A 22,140-nucleotide genomic window follows, 5' to 3' on the forward strand; every position below is an offset into this window, starting at 1 on the left:
TGGTAATTATGACCTGAGAAAATCAAATGATTATTTACTTTTACAAGTATACTTCTTTGCACAGCAAGTAATACCTGCTATCTCAGGTTATAGTCCATACCCATCAGTGTAGATTATTGTTTGTGTTTTTCAAATAACATTGGCAGTTTAATTCATTCTTCCCTAAGGAATATTTCTTATTTAAAGACATAAAAAATAAGATGAGATTAAAGTATAAAATTGTGATGTTAGTGTAAGTTAAATATAAGCTAGTATAAAACACAGGTAGTACTCTACCATGTATATCTTTTGATTTGTTATTTCTTAATTTACATAAATAATCAATGCAATAATAGAACAGAAATATTTTTTCCAGAAAGAACAAAATGGCAACAACAGTATGTTGTTGTTAAGACTTTTAATATTCCAGTGCAGTATTCTGGTGCCTCATCAATTAGGGAAATGTGCATGCTTTTCTTTGACTTGCTGTTGTCTTATTAGTGAATTAACCTTGTTTAACCTTTGAGCCTTTACTATGAACCACAGAGAAGGCAATATATAAAATAAATTAAGATGTCAATGCTGAGTTTAGGGAAAGTCAGTGAGGAGAAAACTGTGGCAGGAGGAAGAAAGAAGTCAGAGCCTGCTAATTATATCTCACAGCCATATCCAAGGGGGATGCATGGTATACAATTGATGTCACTGATTTTCTGCTCTCAGATTTTCTTAAAACTGAATATAAATTTAAGAATTATAAATCCAGGTCAAAGAATTTTTCTAATTCGTTTCTTTCTAAAAAAAAAAAAAAAAAAAAAAAAGAGTTCTGCCATACTGATTTCTTCACAGCTGTGCCTCCAGTAATTTCCAATTAGAATTGGACAGTTTTGAAAATTCTCCTTAATATTCATTTTATTTGTGATCTACTGTACATCCTAGCTAAGCTAGAATTGGACTGGACTTTAAGAATGATGGAATATGTAATAATCACGATTGTAAATTTTAGGTATTAAGATATCTACCAAGCTTATTTTCTAATAAAATGAGAAATATGGGCACAGAGTACTTGAGTACCAAAAGAACTTCCAGATGATTTAGTTGGCAGTTCTAACACTAAAAGTGTAGTTATAAAGTCTGACGTTCATTATTTACCACTGGTCTTTACTCATTGGGGAACTGAAAATGATTTGGCTTGTGTCATATTTATTCCCATTTGAATCTTTATGGAAATCAATATTCATTGCCTTATGTTAATACACTTTTAATAGACCTTCAATTCTAACTGAATGAACAAGACAATCAAGAAAGCACATTGGTGGGCTGGGGATGTGGCTCAAGCGGTAGCGTGCTTGCCTGGCATGTGTGCGGCCCGGGTTCGATCCTCAGCACCACATACAAACAAAGATGTTGTGTCCGCCGAAAACTAAAAAATAAATATTAAAAAAATTCTCTCTCTCTCTCTCTCTCACTCACTCTCTCTTAAAAAAAAAAGAAAGAAAGAAAGCACATTGGCTTCTAAGTTCACGTTGCATACATTGTGCATGGGCCCTGAAGGAACAATATTGGATTAGATCCATTATCTACCAAGCACATAAATAAAGGAAATGTAATGCATTATGCCTGAATCAAATCTGAAAGATGGTTAAATAACTACTTATATGTCAACTCAATGCAATTAATTTTAACACAGTGTGGGACTCTTTTTCTTCTTTATAAAAAAACTTTGTTATCCTGTTCTCATCCCACTTCCAGGAAACTAATGGAATCCACTACTCAATCTGGCCAACCTACTCATTTATTCAGCTCTCATCCTTCCTCCTTCTAACACTGATTTCTGATGAGTACAGTTGCTCCACACACATACATTCTACTATTCCTTTGTCTTCAATCTGAAGATTGACAGAGTTCCTGCCACAGTCATTGCCAAAAAGTTAGCAGAACATGGTACTTAGTCACCCAAACCTCTGCTACCACCCACCTATGCCCACTTATACCTAGTTCACTATGTATTAATTTCTTCCTTTTTTTCCCCCCTGGATTTACTTATTATCCTTTCCCTGTCTTTTAGATGTTTAATTTATTTATTATTCTTTTTATATTAATTTATTATTTGTAAGCTAGTACTTGAATGCTGTTTTAGCTACATCCCATAAATTCTGATATATAATATTTTCATTATTATTTTATAGAAATTCTATCAATTTAATTTATACTATCCTTCTGACCCAAGAACTCCTTTATAGAAAGTCTGTACATTTTCAGGGTGGTCAGGCTTTTTACTTGGCTTAAGTTTTAAATGTGTTGCACTGTAACCACATAATGTGGCTTAAATAAATCTATATTTGGAATTTAGCTGTATTTTCCTTATGGCCTAATATATAGGGCAAGTTTTCATGACTGCTTCCTGTGCACTTGAAAATAACCTACATCTTTATTATTGGGGTGCAGAGTTGGCATAATCCATAAAGCACATCTTTTCTAGTATATTGATCACATGAAGTAGACAAAAATATTTATTAATTTTCCCTCCTTTTATCTGTCACATAGATTTTGCTTCATAAAATTTACTGTTGTGTTAGTTCATTCACTATAGATATGTTTAACTGAACTGTATCTCCCTTTGCAATTGAGGCTCTATAAAGGATTCTTCTTTGGTTCTTTTGTTGTTTGTGTCAAGATTTTCACCTTCTCAGGATTGAGATGCTTATAATACTTTTCTCCTCCTTCTCCTCCTCTTCCTCCCCCTCCTCCTTCTTCTTTTTTAATTGGTTATACTTTTACCTGATTTTTTTAACTTGTGATATAATACACATAACTTAATATTTACCATCATACCTAGTTTTAAGTTTACAGTTCAGTGACATTAAGTGTATTCACACTGTTATGCAACCATCACCAACATTCATCTCCAGACTCTTTCAGTGTGGAGAGACTGTAATTATACCCATTGAACATGAGCTCGCCATTCCCCTTGCCTTTCAACACCTGGCAAATACCATTTTATCTGTTTCTATAAATTTGCCAACTTGAGAGTATTTTATTTACTGTGCCTGATTGTTTCACTAAACCAAATATCCTCAGTTATCTTATTTTCTCTTGTAATAAGTTGAGTTCTTCTGTTGTTTGTTATATCTATGATGTGTGTTTGTATATGGTTTTAAAGTTCTTTGTTATGTGTTTTTTTTCTTTTATTATTATATGTTGCACTTGTTTTTTTATATTTATTTCAAAGAGGAATATATTAAGTGTTTTGAGTTCTTGATATATCCTTGGGATTAGTGCTTTATCTAATGTGCATGTGGTAAAAATTTGCCCCACTCTATACTCCCTCTCTTCAGTTCATTAATTGTTTATTTTGCTAAGAAGAAGCTTTTTAGTTGGAATTCATCCCATTTATTGATTCTCAATTTTACTTCTTGTACCTTAGGAGTCTTGTTAAGGAAGTCAGGTTCTAAGCTGATATGATGTAGATTTGGGCCTGCTTTTTTTTTTTAACTTACATTTATTCCTCAACTACTTCCATTCTCAATTTCATACTGGATGCTGTTTCTTCTTTTGGGGGTAACCAATAAGTCCATAGTATCCAAACAGTAGTTTTAGTCTCATCTCTTCTGGTTTCCATTGAACCAGTCCAGCCACCCCTTTACAGTTTATTTGTTGTACCTTGTTTTATCCCAAACCACTAAACTTTGAATATGCCATCATTTTACCTTGTACTTGCTTTCACTTTTGCACTTTTCACACTTTTCTTTCTTTAGCATTGAGCATTTGCAAACAGGCAGCTTTGAACTATATTGTCTACAGAAATTTTTATCTCCCTCCAAAATATTAAAATTAGTAGGCCTCACAATTAACAAATCAGAAGATTGAAGTATAGCCATTACTTCAAACAAGAGAGTGACAGTGATGCTCTTTCAGGTGTGCAACAGATCTGTGTGATACAGACACTGTCATCCTGCTTGTTGGACTGGCTAATTTCAGACCATGTCATTTGCATGACCCCAGTAATTTTCTGACCAAAAATAATTACTTGGGAAGCATAAAATATAAAAATAGCAATGGCCATTCATTTTTTAACCATGTTCCTTTAACAATATTTTAGCAGGTGGGTAGTTCACTATCATAAAAACAAGTTGACTATTAACCTTATAGTAAATATCACAATTAATTTTTTATTAGTACATTATAGTTATACACAATATGAGGGTTCATTTTGATGTAATTACACAAGCCTAGAATATAATTAGCTCCAATTCAGTCCCTAGTACTTCCCATTTCCCTTTTCTCCTTCCTCCTCTGGTTCATTTATTCCTACTCTACTGGTCTGTCTTCTATTTATCTATAGTTTTAAAAAATTACTTCTTTATAGATATATACATAGGTGAAATGCACTTTGGTATATTCATATATGCACCTAAGATAGTTTGGCCAATTTAATTCTACCATTCCTCCCATTTCCTGTTCCTCCTTCTTCCATTTCAATACTCTTCCTCTACTTCACTGATCTCTCTTCTATTTTCATCTATCTTCACCCTTTTTCCTTATTTTTTTTCTAGCTTCTGTGTTATGAGAGAAAACAGTTGTTTTAGCTTTTTTGCTACTGCAACTGAAAGACCAGATCACAACAATGGTAGAGGAGGAAAAGTTTATTCAGAGGGCTCCTGGTTTCAGCAGTCTGAGTCCACAGAAGGCTGACTCCATTCCTTGGGGCTCAAAGAGAGGCAAAACATCATGGCAGAAGAGTGTGGCACAGGAAAGTCATTCACATGATGCAGAAAGAGACTCCATTTATCAGATACAAAATATGTAATCCAAAGACAAGCCTCCCCCAATGACCCACCTCCTCCAGCCACAGCCTATCCACCTTCAGCCACTACTCTTTAATCCTATCAGGGTATTAATTCACTGATTGAGTCAAGACTTTCATAATCCAACCATTTCTCCACTAAACCTTCTTGCATTGTCTCACACATGAGTTTTTGGGGGACACCGTGACAACATTTGACCCTTGACTTTCTGAGTGTGCTTATTTCACTTAGCATGATGTTTTCCAGTTCCATTCATTTACCAGCAAATGCATATCATCTTCTTTATAGTTGTTTCAAATTCCATTGTGTATATATGCCTCATTTTCTTTACCCACTCATCTGTGGAATGTGCATCTGGACTGGTTCCATAACTTGGCTATTGTGCATTGTTCTACTATAAACATGGATGTGGCTGTATCACTATAGCATACTTATTTTAGTTCTTTTGGATAAGTAACAAGGATTGGGATAGCTTATTCATACAATGGTTCTATTTCTAATTTTTTGAGGAATATCCTTACTTCTTTCCAGAGTGGTTGCTCTAATTTGTAGTCAAACCAACAATGTATGAATGTATCATTCCCCCACATCCTTTCCAGCATCTGTTATTATTGTTTATAATCTTGATTATTGCCATTCTGATTTGAAATGAAATCTCAATGTAGTTTTGATTTGCATTTGCCTGCTTGCTAGAGATGTTGAAGATTTTTCACATATTTGTTGGGCACCTGTATTTCTTCTTCTGAGAAGTATCTGTTTAGTTCTTTTGTCCATTTATTAGTTGTTTTTTTTTTTTCTCCTTTTGGTGTTAAGTTGTTGGGTTTACTTTTAATGGTGTCCATAGGACCCTGCATTATAAACAGGCTGGTACAATTTATTAAAGAACAGATTAATATTTTGGCCTCTAAGCCCATACAGGTCCACTATCATCTTCTGGAGATGGAAGACCGCGCTGCCAACATTTAAAAGGATGTTCTACCCTTCTCTCAGGCTTATTTCTTAAGTTTACATCCCCACAGATCTCTCTTTCTTATATAAAAGTATAAGTAACAGCTCTGACCAACCATCTTCTGCCCTTGCCATAAGGGTTCGCTCCTCCATGGGCCCCTCTGCTTGGGGGAGGACTCACCCATGGAGTGAGGACATTAGGCCATAATAATGGAGGGTGCAGGAAGGACTGCAGGAGGATGGATCCACGGATCCCAAAACCCAAGACCTCTGAGTGACACGCTCTGGTGCATGGCGGTTGGCATGCTCCCCCCTCAAAGCCGTCTCCTCCAAAAACATGCCAAGGCCACCACGAAATCTCCTAGTGAAGACGCTCGCTCAGATCAGGAGATATTCTAAGGCCTTCTAGAGGAACAGAGCCTCTATCACCCCCTAAAAACATGGCCGGTAAGGTATGGTCAAATATTTTATATAAGAAAGGGGGAAATGTCAGGGACTAGAAGGAAATTCTCCTTCAAAGATTAGCCTGACAGCCCCCTGGGAGACATCCTGCCTGGGAGGCATCCTGCAGCTACCTATCTCCCTGGAACATCCTGGGGTTATCAGGATCATCAGACATCTTGCACCTGGCAGTTTTACCACCCACATCCAGCAATTGTTGATTAGAGAGCTTCCCCATCCCCAGCATATAAATACCCCTGTGTGAAAAATAAAAGTTGGCAGCTTGATCAGAATTTTTGTCTTGCTGTCACCTTTCGTGTCTCTTGTCCCTTCATTCCTCCCCATCTAGGTTCGCTGCCCACGTTGATGTGTCCTGCCGGACGGGACATTAAGTTTTTGATATATATATATCAAAAACTTATATATATATTATATATATAATATTGATATTAATCCACTAAGGAGCAAGTGACAAAGATTATCTCCCATTCTATAGGCTCTCTCTCTCTCCACACACTTTTAACTGTTTTCTTTGCTGTGCAGAAGCTTTTTAATTTGATGCTGTCTCACTTATTGGTTCCTGGTTTTATTTCTTGTACTTTAGGAGTCTTGTTAAGGAAGTTGATGCCTGTGCCAATATGTTGGAGTGTTGAGCCTATGTTTCTTCTAGCAGTTGTACAGTTTATGGTCTAATTAGTAGGTCTTTAAACCATTTGAGTTACAATTAATTTTAAAACTTTTTATAATTAAACAGTCTGAAGGAAAGTCTCTTCTGCATTTAATAAAGTAAATCTTCCCTCGTGTGATTGGTTCTTTGCCATTACAAGCATATTGCATTGAAAGTGACAGAAAAGCCTAATATTAATGAAAAGAATAAAGACAAATGTGAATCTCAAATTTTTGCACATATATGAAGATAATTATATAGTCCAGTATAATTGCAAACAAATATTTTGATGTGTGGATTATTTTTAACAGGTTAAAGATATGCAATAAACATTATGCTATGTGTCAGATCACCCAAAGTAGAAATGAAACATTTTTGGCTTTTATTTACAATTAAAGAAAATGTTCAGCACAAAAAAATAAGATTCATATCTTCCAGCAAGTCAATATTTAAGACTTTTTAATATATACTTTCTAAAGCTTATTTTAAAAGAGATTTTATGATGTGTTGAAATCCTGTTCTTTTTTCTGCCATTCATTTTCATGTCCTTAAGGGTTCTTGATAAGACAGAATCCTTGATTAGAGAGAAAAAGAGACAAGAATTTTTTTGAATACAACAAGCATTAATTAGAGTCGAGTTTATTATTATCTTAACCATTCAACATTTCATATACTGAATCATTTTTCTAATAAGTTACCAACTAGAGAAAGTAAACATACTTAGTAAATAATACCATCAGTTCCCTTTTAAAAACCCACTGCTAGGGCTGGAGTTGTAGCTCAGTGATAAAGTGCTTGCCTGGCATATGCAAGGCACTGGGTTTGATTCTCAGCATTGCGTATAAATAAATGTCTATCAACAACTAAAAACATAGTTTTAAAAAAACCCTAAAAATCAATAAAAATATAAATAAATAAATAGTAATTTTGCTTTTATCTAAAAAAACAAAACAAAACAAAAAAAGCCCAATGCCATTTACTTCTCCAACAGTATTTTTTATTTGTAACTTTTTCTGTTATTTTCTCTTGTAAATGAGAAATCCAAGATAATCAAAACATTTAAACAATATAAAATTTTTCCACCCTGATTTTATGATGTGTCTTATGAATGTTTTTCTCAGTTTTCAAAGTATACAAAATGTGTTTTTAGGTAGTTCCTATAGATCATTTTTAACAGTTGCTAAAATGGAACCACATGTATTTTGCCAATACTTTTTAAAAATATGTTTATTCTTAGTTGAACACAAAATATAATTTCCCTTTTTTTTTTGGAGGGGGTTTGGGGCGGTACTGAGGATTGAACTCAGGGGTATTGCACCACTGAGCCACATCCCCAGCCCTATTTTTGTGTTTTATTTAGAGACAAGGTGTCACTAAGTGGCTTGGTGCCTCGCTTTTGCTCAGACTGCTTGAACTTGCTATCCTCCTGCTTCAGCCTCTGGAGCTGCTGGGATTACAGGCGTGCACCACCACGCCCAGCCTTCATTGTTATTATATCTTCAAAAGGATCAAAATCCTGATTCTATTAAATTATTCACATCATGTTATTGTATCTCAACATTTGTCTAGGAAAAAACAATTTTTATTAATCAGGTGGTGGAATATATATTTTTAATATCATATAAGGAAACACATTAATAATTTCAATTCTTTTTTTGTTTGTTTTGTTTTTTAATTTTTTTAGTTGTAGGTGGACACGAAACCTTTATTTAACTTATTTATTTTTATATGGTGCTGAGGATGGAACCCAGGACTTCACACATGCAAGACAAGCTCTCTACCACTGAGCCAGGATCCTAGCCTAGTTCAAATTCTTATACATAAATGTGATCCTGAAAATGAACACCATGATTTCAAACTATTATAAACATGCTCTTTCCTCAGTACAAAGGTTTGTACAACTGTGTTAACAAACCTTTATTGGTTACACACAATGAGAAGCAAAAGAAAATATGGGTTTTTTTCTTGTCTCAGAATATGTATGTTAATTTTTGAATATTTAAATATTTCACCTATAGACTGGATTAATTATATAATTGTCAAAGTTCCATAAACAGCAAATAGCAAATAACAGTGGGGGTTCATACAATTCAGAAAGCTTGCTGAATTAAATAATGCTTTCAGGAATTTTCTTAGTTAAAAAAAAATGAGGAAAGTACAATTCTGTTTCCCTTCCTATTGCCATAAAGTAGACATTTTGTAGAACATATTTCTGAAATTTATAACATGATGAATTTCTTGAATAACAATCTGATAGAAAGAAGCAAGTAGCCATGGGTGCAAGCCTCTTCTTACCTGTCTCTTGGAATACACCTTGGATACTTCAACTGCCCTCTGTCACACTGTACTCTAAGTTCAGAGACAATAACAGATGATGCTTCAGCTACGTAAGTGTCCCTTCTGCAAAGAAATTCAATATACTCTCCATGGAAAATGTGTGGTCTATTATCAAACTCCCACTTCAAGAGTAAATTATTCCTTTCCATTTCAACAAAAGATAATGTGCAAGGTTCTAGAGGAAAAAAAAAAAAGAAAAAGAAGAAGAAAACTATCTTGATACATCTTGGTACTACCAAAAATAATTATGTTGCCTGCTCATGATGACCTCACAATTGCAGAGAATGGCAAATAAATTAGTTAGAATCAATATTCAAGTCAGAAAATACATTCAGACCCCCAGGAAACAGTGCACCATTTACCTCTGTGGTCCTATATTCAGAGAAAGTATACCCTGCCAGTCACTTAGTTTTATGCCATTAGGATATTCAAAGATAGCAATAAATTATTTTTTCAGAAGTATTGACAGTCAATAGTATTCACTAAAATTATGCTTTTTCCTTATTCTTCTTCAGAAAATTCACATAAAATATTCATGAGACAAACCATTGACTAATGAATAACTTGGTGGAAATGCAGAAACAAGCATGATTCTGAGAAATGACCAAACAATTTTTGGCCTGATACCATCCAAAGGAGTTAAGAGTTTTCTCTTTTAAATTTCCAGTTAAGGAACAGGAAAATTTGATTGTTTTAAATTAAAATTGTTACCTTGCTCATTTCTACATGTATTAAAATAAAACAACAAAATTAAAAGCATTAGGCTCTCCAACAAAACTATTTTATGATGATTTTTTTCATCATAAAATTATTGACATTTTAAGTTTCAAATAATAAAATATTTCAGAAAATTGGTTTTATTATGTCCTTGTTTGCCTCCAGGATTATGTAACATTAAAGAGTAACTTCTAAGATAAGTTAAAAAAAAGATTCAGGGTTGATAACACAACATATCAATATACCTGTAATACATTAACAAACATATTTATTCAGATATTTTTCAAGTATTTGGAATGCTTATACGTTTGGCTAGGAGTGCTACAGATAATAAAAATGAAACAATTATTAAAAAAATACTTTAGATTCACTATAAAATAGTTTTGAAAATGAGGTGAAGTGGAGCTGTATAATTTAGGAGTCATTGTTTTACAAAAAAATGAAATTTTAATTAAAATAAATTAAAAATTGATTTATAGACCTCCTGCTATGATGGGTAGCTAATATCAGACCAGCACTTCTACCAAGGATTAGAAAATCTCGAAAACAGGCAAAAAGCACATATTTCAAGGCAGCAGAGAACCTTCAAGGAAGTCAATGAGCTGAAGTCCTGGAAAAGTTAATTTAGATGAGTTCAACATTTTATGTGCATTTTCCTCTTAGGGTGTTTGTTAATTGTCAGCTCAGCTAAAAGACCAAGGACAGAATGGACCTTAACAGGCATAGAGCAAGTAGAGGTTTTCGGAAATCTCAGGATTAAGTATAGAAAAATTGGAGTTTGGAGGCTGCTATAGAAACCAAGGCTTGAGGAACCAAGAAGTGTGAGGAATGGGGAGGAGTATAAAAATGAGCCTGGTGTTCTGTTTTGGCTTTTCCCTTGGGGCAGCTGCTGATTCTTGATTGGTACAGAAAGAGAGAATTAAGGAGCTTAGAAAGTTGACTTAAAAGCTACACTGGGCAATCTACAGTCTCCCACTTATATCATCATCAGTGTATAGGGAGATATATCCCCAAATGCTCAGTAAAGAGCCTTGGAGGGTTACATATTGTGATTAAGGGCAACCAAATATCTGAAAGCAAACACTGAAAGCTCCATTTCCAGTTGGTTTGAGACCAACTGCTCCTACCATAACCTTCAGCCAGTGGATAGAATGAGAATTCTGTGGGTTGGATGACATACTTCATGCTCCTAAAATTTTCCACAATATTCAATTTTTAATTAATTACTAATAGAAATAGTAAGGAATTTGTCTGTTATATAGAAACTTTCCTCTAAAGTGATTCAGATATTGGAATTTTCAGACTGGGCCTTAAAGATAAGTATAATTAAAATGGTCAAAAAAATGATGTCAAGATGGAATCTTTCATTAGACAAGATGAATTTACCAAAAGAAAGTATGAAGCAGACACTCTGTAATTGAAGATAATAACTGAAATTAAGAGCTTAATAGACTAGTCTAAAGCAGATTAGGCACATCTAAGACGACAGTGTAAAGATACAAGAGCAAAAATGATAGAACAGCAATAAGAAATCCTACAAGGTGCTCAGAGAGATTGGACATGCTTCTCTTGGTAACTTATAAGAAGACAATTGAATAGAAATGGATGAACTTAAAAAAATAAAAATTAAATTCAACCCAATTGACATACATCTAACAACCCACAATGACAAAGTTAATTTTTTTTAGAGAAAAAGGAACAAATATGTGCTTCTTATAAAGCAAGTATAAGTGAATTTCAAAGGACAGATAAAATTCAAAGCATATCACAGTAGAACTAAATTAGAAGTCAAAAGCTGAAAAAACACTAGAAAATCTCCCAAATGTTCAGAACTTAGAAACTTCTCAATGATTCAGAGTGCACAGAAGATAGCAAAATGGATATTATAACATCTTTTGAACTAGATAATAGCAAAAATCCAAAATATCAAACTGTGTAAGATGAAGTTGTACTCAGAGTGAAATTTGTATCCTTAAATTCAAACTGAAAAGGAACATGAAAGTCAGATATTAGTAACCAAGGTATACATCTAAATAAGCCAGAAAAATAGTAATTAAAGAATCTCAAGAAAGTATAAAAGAGGGAATAATGAAGATAAGAGCATAAATACAGTGAAATATCAAGAAAAATTTGAGGAAATGACCACTAAATGAAAATATTGACTCTTTTTAAGACTAATAAAATCACAGGCTAATTTTATTAATTACATACAAATAAAACTTTCAGCCACACATGTCAAGAAAGATATATTAGTAGCAGCAATAATAATAGACACATCCTAAAAACATGAAAATGAGGATAAAAGAGTGTCACAAGTCACTTTATGTCAACTAATTTGACAATTTAGATGTAGTAGACAAATTCCAAGACACCACTTTCTAACAAAATGGATGGAAAAGATAATGACTTAATACCTACTGAACTAATTGAAGTTATGATTAAAATCTTTCTATAAAGGAAACTCAAGAGTTATATGACTTCTTTGGTAAGTTCTTAAAATTATTAAAGAATTTTCAGAGAATTGAAAAAGAACGCTTCCCAATTCATTGTATGAGGTCAACAGAAACTTGATACCAAAACTGAAAAGAAAAAAACATGAAAATAGACACAAAATACCTAGGTAAAATATTACCAAATAAAACTCAACAACCTTTAAGAAGCATAATTCATCACAACTATTTGGAATTTCTTATGAGAACACAATCATGCATTAGCATTCAAAAGGAAATAATATAATTCACGAAATATACAGAAAAAGTAATAATCTTGTGATTATTCAAACAGCTATTAAACACCCTTTGAAGATCATTAGAAATACTCTTAGCAAATTAAAGTAGAAGGTATATATATATATATCTTAAACCTACTATTTGAAATTATTTATAATTCCACATTTAAAGGTGAATTATTAAAAGTTTTACTTATGAGATTGGGAAATAAAACTATTAATTACCTACTCCATTCAACATTGTACTAAAATCCAAGCCAGTGAAATAAGAAAAATAAATAAATGCCAGAAATGGTTGGGCATGATGGTTTATGCCTGTAGTCCCAGCTTTTTGGGAGGCTCAGGCTGGAGGATTTCAAGTTCTAGGTCAGCCTGGGCAATTTAGTGAGACCCTGTCTCAAAATAAATTTTAAAAAAATGGCTGGAGATGTATCTCAGTGGTAGAGCACCTGCGTAGCATGGCTATTCTATGCCTTCTAATATTCTTGGTAAATGTAATTTCTATTGGAATACCTTGCTAAGAAGGAAATTAATAAGCTTCATCTTTCCATATTGAGATGGCCATTTTTTTATTCCCCTACTGTGCTTGTTCATATTTTCAATTTATAGTGCCAGTCACACTTCATCATAATTGCTAATGTTTGCCCATACCAAAATAGCTTATTCAATTTGTAGCCAATACCACAATACTACCTGATGCATGGTTTGCACTAGGTGTTTATTATAGCAACTGAACAACAGTTATTTGAAATCTATGGGAAAGAATAGAAACCAGTGATTAAATACTAATAAAAAACACAAATGCAGCAAATTAAGTATTAGTTTCATATCAGCATAAAATGACTGAAAGCTAAACATGCGTCATTTTACTTTATTAGCTAGAGACATATGTAGTACTACATACCTAAGCACAATGGTGGTGTAGTCCATACTCCCTCTACACAATAGGCCTCCCTAGGTCCTTGCAGGAAATGGTGATCAAAACATCTATATTCTATTGAAGAACCATTCTCATAGATGCCTCCTGCTGAACTAATAAGCACTCCATTTTTAATAAGTGGAGGAGATGAACATATTCCTTTAGATTCTGCAAAAATATACATAGATAGATAGATAGATAGATAGATAGATAGATAGATAGATAATAAATTGCTACAAGTATCCAGAGTTTTAATAATTGCTACAGAAACTAAATGAGATATCTTATTGCCTTCAAGGAATTTTTAATGCAGTTCTGAAATATTTTTTAAGTATTGAAGATATCTGGCAACATTGTCATACTTCAAAATTGACTATTATAGTTAGAATTTCATGTTATAAACTTTAAATACATATTTACAACCAAGACAGTATTTTATTTTTCCCTTTCAATCTAGCTGAAATGAAGGCATACAAGATCTCTCTTAAAGTCTTGTCTTCCATATGTTTTATCTTCCTTTTTTTCTTTTTAAAAGTAATCGTCCCTATTACAGGGAGTACACAAAATTTCTCACACTCTGCATCAAGTAGTTTTCTGAGCAAAACCCCTAGTAAAGGTATTTTAGTGTTGTTGAGTGCTGACATAAAAATCCACGGATAGTATGGTAATGTTTATTAAATCTTTTATTTTTTTCCCTTCATAAAAATGACCTATTGGAATGAAATTGTTAGTATAGGCTTTTTTTAAGTATATGCACTGATTGAAAACTAGAAGTTGGAACACTCTGAACTTAGACATTAGAAGATGTGGTGCCCAATTGCTTATGCTCATAACTTTAAGCTTTCAACCAAGGTAGTTGATATCCATTAGTTAGGTAAGAAATTGTGTAAAAGTACTATTATTTTTACCTTTTCTAACACATAAAGGATATTTCACTTCTCCCCGATTGCACTGCACAGACAACCCAGACAAGGTTGATGGAGGCATATCATATCCTTGTTTGCATACAAAATCTATTAAATCTCCATGCAAGATTTTTCCTTCATAGGCCCACTTCATTTCTATGTTATTTCTGTTCATGTTATCCGCATTCACGGTGCATGGCTCTGAAAAACAAATGCTCTTTTAAATTCTTTACTCATCTATCCACTATGAAAGTCATGACAGGCATCAAAAGCAATAGTTTACATTTTATATTTATCATTATTAAAGCTCCTCACACAAAGATAACAAAATATACACTTTTATTACTATCAAATGACTTTATAGATTTACATACCATAAATCAAAACCACTCAATTTGAAACATTAAAAATATTGCTTAAGGTCATCAAACAGTTAGGTTAATCATTATTTCTTTTTTTATAAAATAATAATCTTAAAAAAGAAAATGTACTTAATGTGTAAATATTTATACAAAACCTGCCACTTGTTACATATCAATGAACAAAACAAAGAACCCTGACCTCGTGGAGCTTACCTGCTAAACGAAACTCCCACAATAATTAATAGACATACTAAATATATGAATTTCATAATTTGTAACTATCCTTAAACTACAGCATATGAAATTAGGTGGAAAAAGGGTGAAGGGGGAAGGAGCTATCAAAAGTGCTGGGGGGAAGGAGGTTACATTCCAAGTCAGATGGCTGGGTGGGCCTAAGTAAGTATCTGCAGAAAAACTTGAAGGTTGACGAATGTCATTATCTGATGAAATAGTGTACCTGACAGAGGAACAACCCTGAGGTGAGAGCATGCCTAGCCTGAGGAAGAGGAAGGAATCCAGAATCGCTAGAGTGGAGGAGAGCAGGAAGACAAGTAGGAGAGGTTATAGAGATTCCCATCTGAAATAATAATTCAGACAGAAAAGTCTGTTCCTCTTCACACTGTTGCGTGAATTTGTAGAGATAACATGCTCAATCCCAGTGGATAATCAAGACATGCAAGCTCTCCTCTTGCCCTGACAGTGACTGATCATCACTATTTGCCTCAGTTCATTAACATCATGCCTAAATGTCTTGAGGCAATTGATCCAGATATTGAATGACTGATTTCTTTAAGCCTTATTATTCCTTATGAGGTTGTTTCATTATTATCTTTTCCATTTCTATTTCAATCTAGTCTCTGTCCTCAAAGATGATTGTACTCCTATTCAATGCAATATCAATCGCAAAATGAGAAACTTAATATCCAGTATCTCAACATAAAATTATGAGAGTAATAGAAAAATTATAGGTGAAGATACATTTGAATTTGAATGGGATAGCATCCTAAGACTTACTTGAAAGACAGGAACTATGAACAAAAGGCTTAAAACAGCTTAAGACTTAAGCATCTATATTTTAAAACACTAAAAATAAAAGTAAAATAAAATGGTTGCAGTATACATGATTCTCAAATACTCCATTTAATTTATGTAGATATACCTTATGAGTCTGAAAAATGGCTAGGCTATGAACAATCGCTAGTAGAAAAAAACAAATCTGTGGCCACTTAGAAAATGGAAAAAAAATGCCAAATTGGCTGATACTTAAGTAAATCAAATAATTTTGCTTATTAAATTAAAAACAAATTTGAAGATTAAAATACTCAAAGTTGACAAAGATTAAAAACTTCCTACTTTAATACACTAATGGTAGGGTTATAAATCAGAATAAACTTTCTTTTTTTCTTTTTTCGGCAATTAAGAAAAAATTAATTTCCAGATCTTTTTATCTAGAAATTCTACTTTGGAAACTCTGAAAAATAAGAGAAAACTAAAACAAGGTCAAAATATATTTAATTAACTTTTTAAATGAAAAATAATGTTTTTAAAAATGTATAAACATTCATTTACAAAAAATGTACTGTTTGGAATGTAAATATATTTAATGCTAAACATCCAGCAATAAAGTTATCAATTAAATTAATTTTTATGTACCTGCACTGTGGGATACTATTTAGCCATTCAAATGTATATGTAGAAGTTAAGATCAACTATGTTTACAAAATTTTTAAGTGAAAAAACAACAAGATATGTAATGTCTGCACAATATGGCAGCATCTTTATGTTATGTATGTGTGTTTAAATGGGAATAGAAAAAAGCTTAGAAGATTTTTCATTATCTAAATCACTAATATTAGTTGTTTCAAACAAGTTACTGATATTTTCTGTTTTCTTCTATCTGGTTTAATTTGCTTATAAATGTTTTTGGCAAATAACAATGACTTGCTTTTACAGTTTAAAATTCTAATACTTATTTAAATGAATATTTTAACTTACAAGAAGTTTAGCGTGCATTACACATTTGAAAAAGTAATGTTGTAATATGTTAATGCAACTACAGTGTTAGAGATTTTTACTTGTTTAGAGAGTTTCTAAAATGAAGGGGATAACATGTCAGAAAAAAAAGAAATTATACTATTTCTATGCTATACAATATTTAAAGAAAATCAAAAATAGCAAACATAATAGTAAAATAAATTTGGTGTTTTCTTTTTCTTACCCAAGCAAACAGGTGGGGATGACCATCTTCCTTGTTCACAATGAGATATTTTTGATCCCCTCAATAAGTAATATTCATTGCATCTATACTCCACTGAGGATCCTGTTGTGTAGCTTGGCAATAACACACCAACCACAGCCCCATTTGTTATATTAGGTGGAGGCCTACAATTCTCATTATTTTCTAAGAGAAAAAGTTATTTCAATTAATATAAATTCATAACAATATAATAATATAATATTGTTACCCAAACTATGGTATCTCAATAGTCGTGTATACTTAGGACAACTGATTTCTAAATTCATCAGAAATGAAAGAAATGTTGTTCAGCTGAGGTATTTTTAAAATTTATTAAGTAAAAACAAACAGCAAGAAAAGTATGCACACTTTTCTCTTAATTGTGAAGGAATTGTGGTAAAGATATTCCTGAGATGTATAGAGAGGTAAATGATATTCTTCAACCTAAAGATTATAGTTAATTCTAAAACCACCTTTTGGCATCAATGCACCTCTATCTTCTTGCTTCTTGTTGTGTTCACCTCAGTTCTCAATTAACCCAGGGATGAAATATCTATTTTTCTCTCTTTAGAATCTTTCTCCTACTCTGCAAATTTATTTAGCATCATTTACAGCTGTTGTAAATATACTAGGTAAACACATTTGGAGTTTTCCTCAATATCTGGTCAAGAATGAGAAGGATGACAAGAAGGGTAGCAACTAGGAATGATTCTGTAGCCTGGGAGTACTCTTCAGCAACACCAAAGATTAGCAACCTGTCTCAGAAAGGTATAAGGTTCAGAATGGCCAGATGCAAAAGTAATATCAGTAGGACTTACCTAAAGACAGAAACAGAATGCTAGACCCTAACTTCACAGGACATGTGGGGAAAGGAACTAGATCACGCTCACGGTCATTCTCCAACATGCCTTTACTTCTCCAGTGAAGCACATCCTCAGCTGTTTGTAGGTATTTAAGCTCATAGGTCATGGTGCTCACAGAAGTCAGATAACCATGCCCAGCACTAATGTATTTAAACCTTTTTTTTTTTGGGTTAGTTTCTGAGTTATTTACATTGGCTTGAATTCTAAAGATGACTCCTTACACACACACACACACACACACACACAAAATTAAAAAAAAGTAGCAAAGGAGGTATAGTAGCAATGTACTTCTAACCCTTGTAAGCAGTGGTTTTGAGCTATGAGTATGTAGAATAAACAGAATGGAAAATCTTGCACTATAGTCCTAGCTACTGTTAAACGTGGCAGACATACCAACACACTCAGGGGGAATTGTCCATTTTCCACGATTACAAGCTATCTCATTTGATCCACGGATATGGTAGCCTCTGTCACATCTGTATGTCACTTTATCCCCACTGTAATAAATCTTAGAATGTAGGTTTGCTGCGCCATTCTCCACGAAGGGTGGTTCCTCACAGACCCTCTTCTCCTTTTCTTCTGAAATGTACCATTTGAAGAGAAGGGATCATTTAGCTACACATGCATAGTTCATTTTAGGGTGAGTTTACTCAATGTTACTAACCAATGCATTTTGGAGGTTCTGTCCACTTTCCATTTTCACAGCGTATTTCTTCTGACCCCTGAATCAGAAAATTAAGTTCACATTGTATACGAACTATTTCTCCGTGACGATAAGCTGTTGAATACTTTTCAGTTTTGGAGTTTAGGGGCAGAGGTGGAGGAGGACATCGATGTCTTCTTCCTTATGGAAAGACATCAGCATATTTAGTCATATAATTAACAGAAACAATGAAGATTCAATAAGAGCATTTATGGTATCAAGCACCATAGAAACTATGACAGACAGGTTCTAGGAGCACCCCTAGGACCTCACCTCTTGACATTTACTTCCTTACATAATATTCCGATCCACCAGTGAGACCTGTGACTTGCTCTGGACAATCAAATACAGCAAACATGATGGATTAGTATATGATTATGAATACGTGATTATGCAACATAAATTTATGACACTATTCTTCATGGAAGATTCTCCCTGCTGGTTTTGAAGACACAGCTGCCTTGTTGTGAGCTTCCAAATGGACAAGGCTACAAGGCAAGGGGCAGAAGGCTGCCTCCAGCTAATAGCCAGCAAGAGACTGAAACTCTCAAGTTCAGCAGCCTGCAAAGCTCTGAATGCTTCCAACATGCTCAATAAATTTGGAAGATCATTGCCTAGGCAAGCCTTGGGAGAGCCTCCAGGCCCAGCCAACACTGTGGCTTTGTTAGACACTGATGCAGAGGAGTGAGTTTACCCAAACCCAGACTCTGAGCTACAGAACCTGGGACTAATGCATGGATTCAATCTGAAGCGGCTGAATTCATGGTTTACATTGTTATGTACCAGTAAAGTAATAAAACACCAAGCCTTTTAAATTCATTATCTCCTTAGGTCCTAAATAATTTTCTTAAGTAGGGACTATTATTTCTCTCATATTATAGATAAAGACACTGAAGCTTATGAAGTAGGTGACACATTTGTTCTTGAGCCCGTGTCTATCTGTATTAAATCTGTTCCTAACTATGAAATACTTTATTAATGGTTTACTATTGGTACAGTAACAAATTGCCATAATTTAGTGGTTTAAAACAGCAGAAATTTATTCTCTAACACTTCTGGAGGCCAGAAATCCAAAGTCAGTTTCACTAAGCTAAAATTGAGGTTTCAGGAGGACTGCGTTCCTCTGATAGGTTTTCAAGGCAGATCCAATACTTTGGCTTTTCTGCCCTCTGGAGGCTGCCTATATTCCTGGGTTCAGGTTCACTCCAGCCTGTTTATGCATTTCAAATCGCCTACTTCCTCTCCTGCAGTCAAATCTTCTTTCAGTTTCTTAAAAAGGACACTTGTGATCACATCTAGGGTACAAATGAATAATCCCAGATAACCTCAAGATCCTTAATCACATCTGCAAAGTTCCTTTTGCCATATAAGGTAACATTACTGGTTTCAGGGATTAGGATGTGGGTATCTTTGGGGGGAGTGGGGAAGCATTATTAAGCCCACTATACTAGATCTCCTGAGTATTTATTATCAAATAGCAGGCATGTTGGCGTACCAGTTCGGAGAGGGGAAGGGTGAGGAATAGACACTAAATATTTGTGCCACTTATGTTTGAAATAACATGCTGCAGACAGTTTGCTAACAATCTTCCTCTCCACTGTTGTCCCAATGCTATTTTGTCCTACTAGAAAATGACAAAACTGCCAAAGTTTTCACTGAGTGCAATTAGGAAGCTCTGATAGTACCAGGCAATCCCATTGCATAGCCCTGGTCAGAAACCTAGTTTATTCTCCCAGCTCCTGTTTCAAATTTTACTGCTCTCTTCCAAATTCTACCTTCATGTCTTTCACCTGCCTGTGGATGATGAATTATTTCCTATACTACAGAGAAAACGGTTGCTACCAAACCCTGTGCCTCCTCCCAGTCCTCAAGCTCTTATTTATCTCTTAAGACCCAGTCCAAATATTATCCATCACTTCTGTGAAATATTACCCATTGCCTCAACAAATACCATCTCCCACCATACCTATATAATAATCTAATGATTATTTAAATATTTTGTACCTGATTTTATAGCAACATTTGCAACATCAGAGCAATTATTTTTTCATATTTCCTTTGCCGGATTAAGACCTTCTTCAAATGACATTGTAGTTATGGTTAAGTAATTATTAAGTTGGTGTCTTCTGACAGATAAGCATACCACCTGCCTGAACAAATTCAGTGATAGAAATGTAACCTTAGACATTATACTTTTGGAGTAGCTCTAACTAGATGACCTCATTTTCCATTTACACTTTGAGGTAATAATTTTCCAAGTTTTCTGCTCTCTATCTCACTACTTTGGAGATTGAATTTTCACATCAGTAAATACGTAACCAATGGAGAAAATGCCATCACAAAGATGCTCCCTTGGGGCAACTACCTGTAATAATTTCCAATTTTTTAAAGTTATTAATTATAAGGAGATTTAGCATTGATAATGCAGATTTTTGAGTATTATATTTAAAAGATACTCCCACTCTACAAACTAATTTAAAGCTTTAAGTTTCTTTAAATGGAATAAAGATTGCTGAAAAGGACATTGGTTTAAATGACATTATTTATTTTAAAAATAGAACTAGAGACTAGAAATAGATACCACCACAGATATTTTTTCAGAGCTCATAGAGATTAAAACTTATTAAAATATGAGGTTAAGATATGCTACTTCCCCACGCATAAAACTTAGAAATTTACCTTCACATACAGGAGATTCTGGGTACCAACCAAAGTTATAGCACTGAATTAGGTCAGGTCCACTTAGATAATAATTTTCATGACAGAAAAACTGAACCACATCTCCTTCTTCATAGGTTTGCTTTATAGGATGAAAATAGCCATTCTCAATTAATCTTAAAGAAGAGCACTGCAATTCTAAAATTGAAAGAATGAATAAAAACACAGTGTTTATTTTTCCTACCAGAACAAAATTTATATACTATTTACAACCCATATCTGAATAGAAACTAATAAGTTTCTCTTATGCTGTTTTAGCTAGCAAAAGTTTTTGAATTTATTTCATATATATATATAAAATATATCATTAGGGTTATTTAAATTCCATAAGCAAAAATGAATTTTCCCACTTGAAAACTTTAAATGATCAAATTCTATTATGAAAGTAATTAAAACTAAAAACAAAAAAATATAAAAATGGGTCATAATTATCATAACAACTTATAATACTTCAGTGTGAGAGGTACTTTTTCAGAGTGAAAGTAAGTTGTGTTGAATGTGAGAACCTACTGGTGCACTTTGGTGTGAGAGACCATCCATACGTGTGGCATTCCACCTCCTCTGCGTGCTTTCCTCCAGCTGTGTAGTAGCCAGCAGCACATTCGTATTGCACTTTATCCTTCACTTTGAATGTTTTCTGTGTTGTGGAATAATTTCCATTATGTAATTCAGGGGCCAAACATATTTCTAGAAAATTTAAAGTTATTTATTTTATGAACCTCACCAATAACTTAAAAGAGATTAAATATATATATATATATATATATATATATATATATATATTTATCATTTTTATAAGCTATATTTTTAAG

The 22,140-nt window shown here is 33.6% G+C and overlaps 1 protein-coding gene across 2 annotated transcripts in view; it reads right to left on the bottom strand.

Annotated features, from left to right (window-relative positions):
* Positions 1 to 7,199: 7,199 nt before the first annotated feature.
* Positions 7,200 to 22,140, bottom strand: part of F13b (coagulation factor XIII B chain) — a 20,731-nt gene continuing 5,790 nt past the window's right edge. For both annotated transcript variants that reach the window (XM_015483789.2, XM_048809589.1), the window contains exons 3-11: positions 21,839 to 22,015; positions 21,290 to 21,466; positions 18,572 to 18,751; positions 18,301 to 18,486; positions 17,027 to 17,209; positions 14,450 to 14,647; positions 13,527 to 13,709; positions 9,136 to 9,352; positions 7,200 to 7,414 (exon numbers count right to left, since the gene is read on the bottom strand). In XM_015483789.2, coding sequence (XP_015339275.1) covers positions 7,381 to 7,414; positions 9,136 to 9,352; positions 13,527 to 13,709; positions 14,450 to 14,647; positions 17,027 to 17,209; positions 18,301 to 18,486; positions 18,572 to 18,751; positions 21,290 to 21,466; positions 21,839 to 22,015 — 1,535 coding nt within the window. In that variant the 3' untranslated portion in view covers positions 7,200 to 7,380. The remainder of the gene's footprint in view (positions 7,415 to 9,135; positions 9,353 to 13,526; positions 13,710 to 14,449; positions 14,648 to 17,026; positions 17,210 to 18,300; positions 18,487 to 18,571; positions 18,752 to 21,289; positions 21,467 to 21,838; positions 22,016 to 22,140) is intronic.

Source organism: Marmota marmota, unplaced genomic scaffold (assembly GCF_001458135.2).
Source record: "Marmota marmota marmota unplaced genomic scaffold, marMar, whole genome shotgun sequence".
Classification (NCBI taxonomy): domain Eukaryota; kingdom Metazoa; phylum Chordata; class Mammalia; order Rodentia; family Sciuridae; genus Marmota; species Marmota marmota.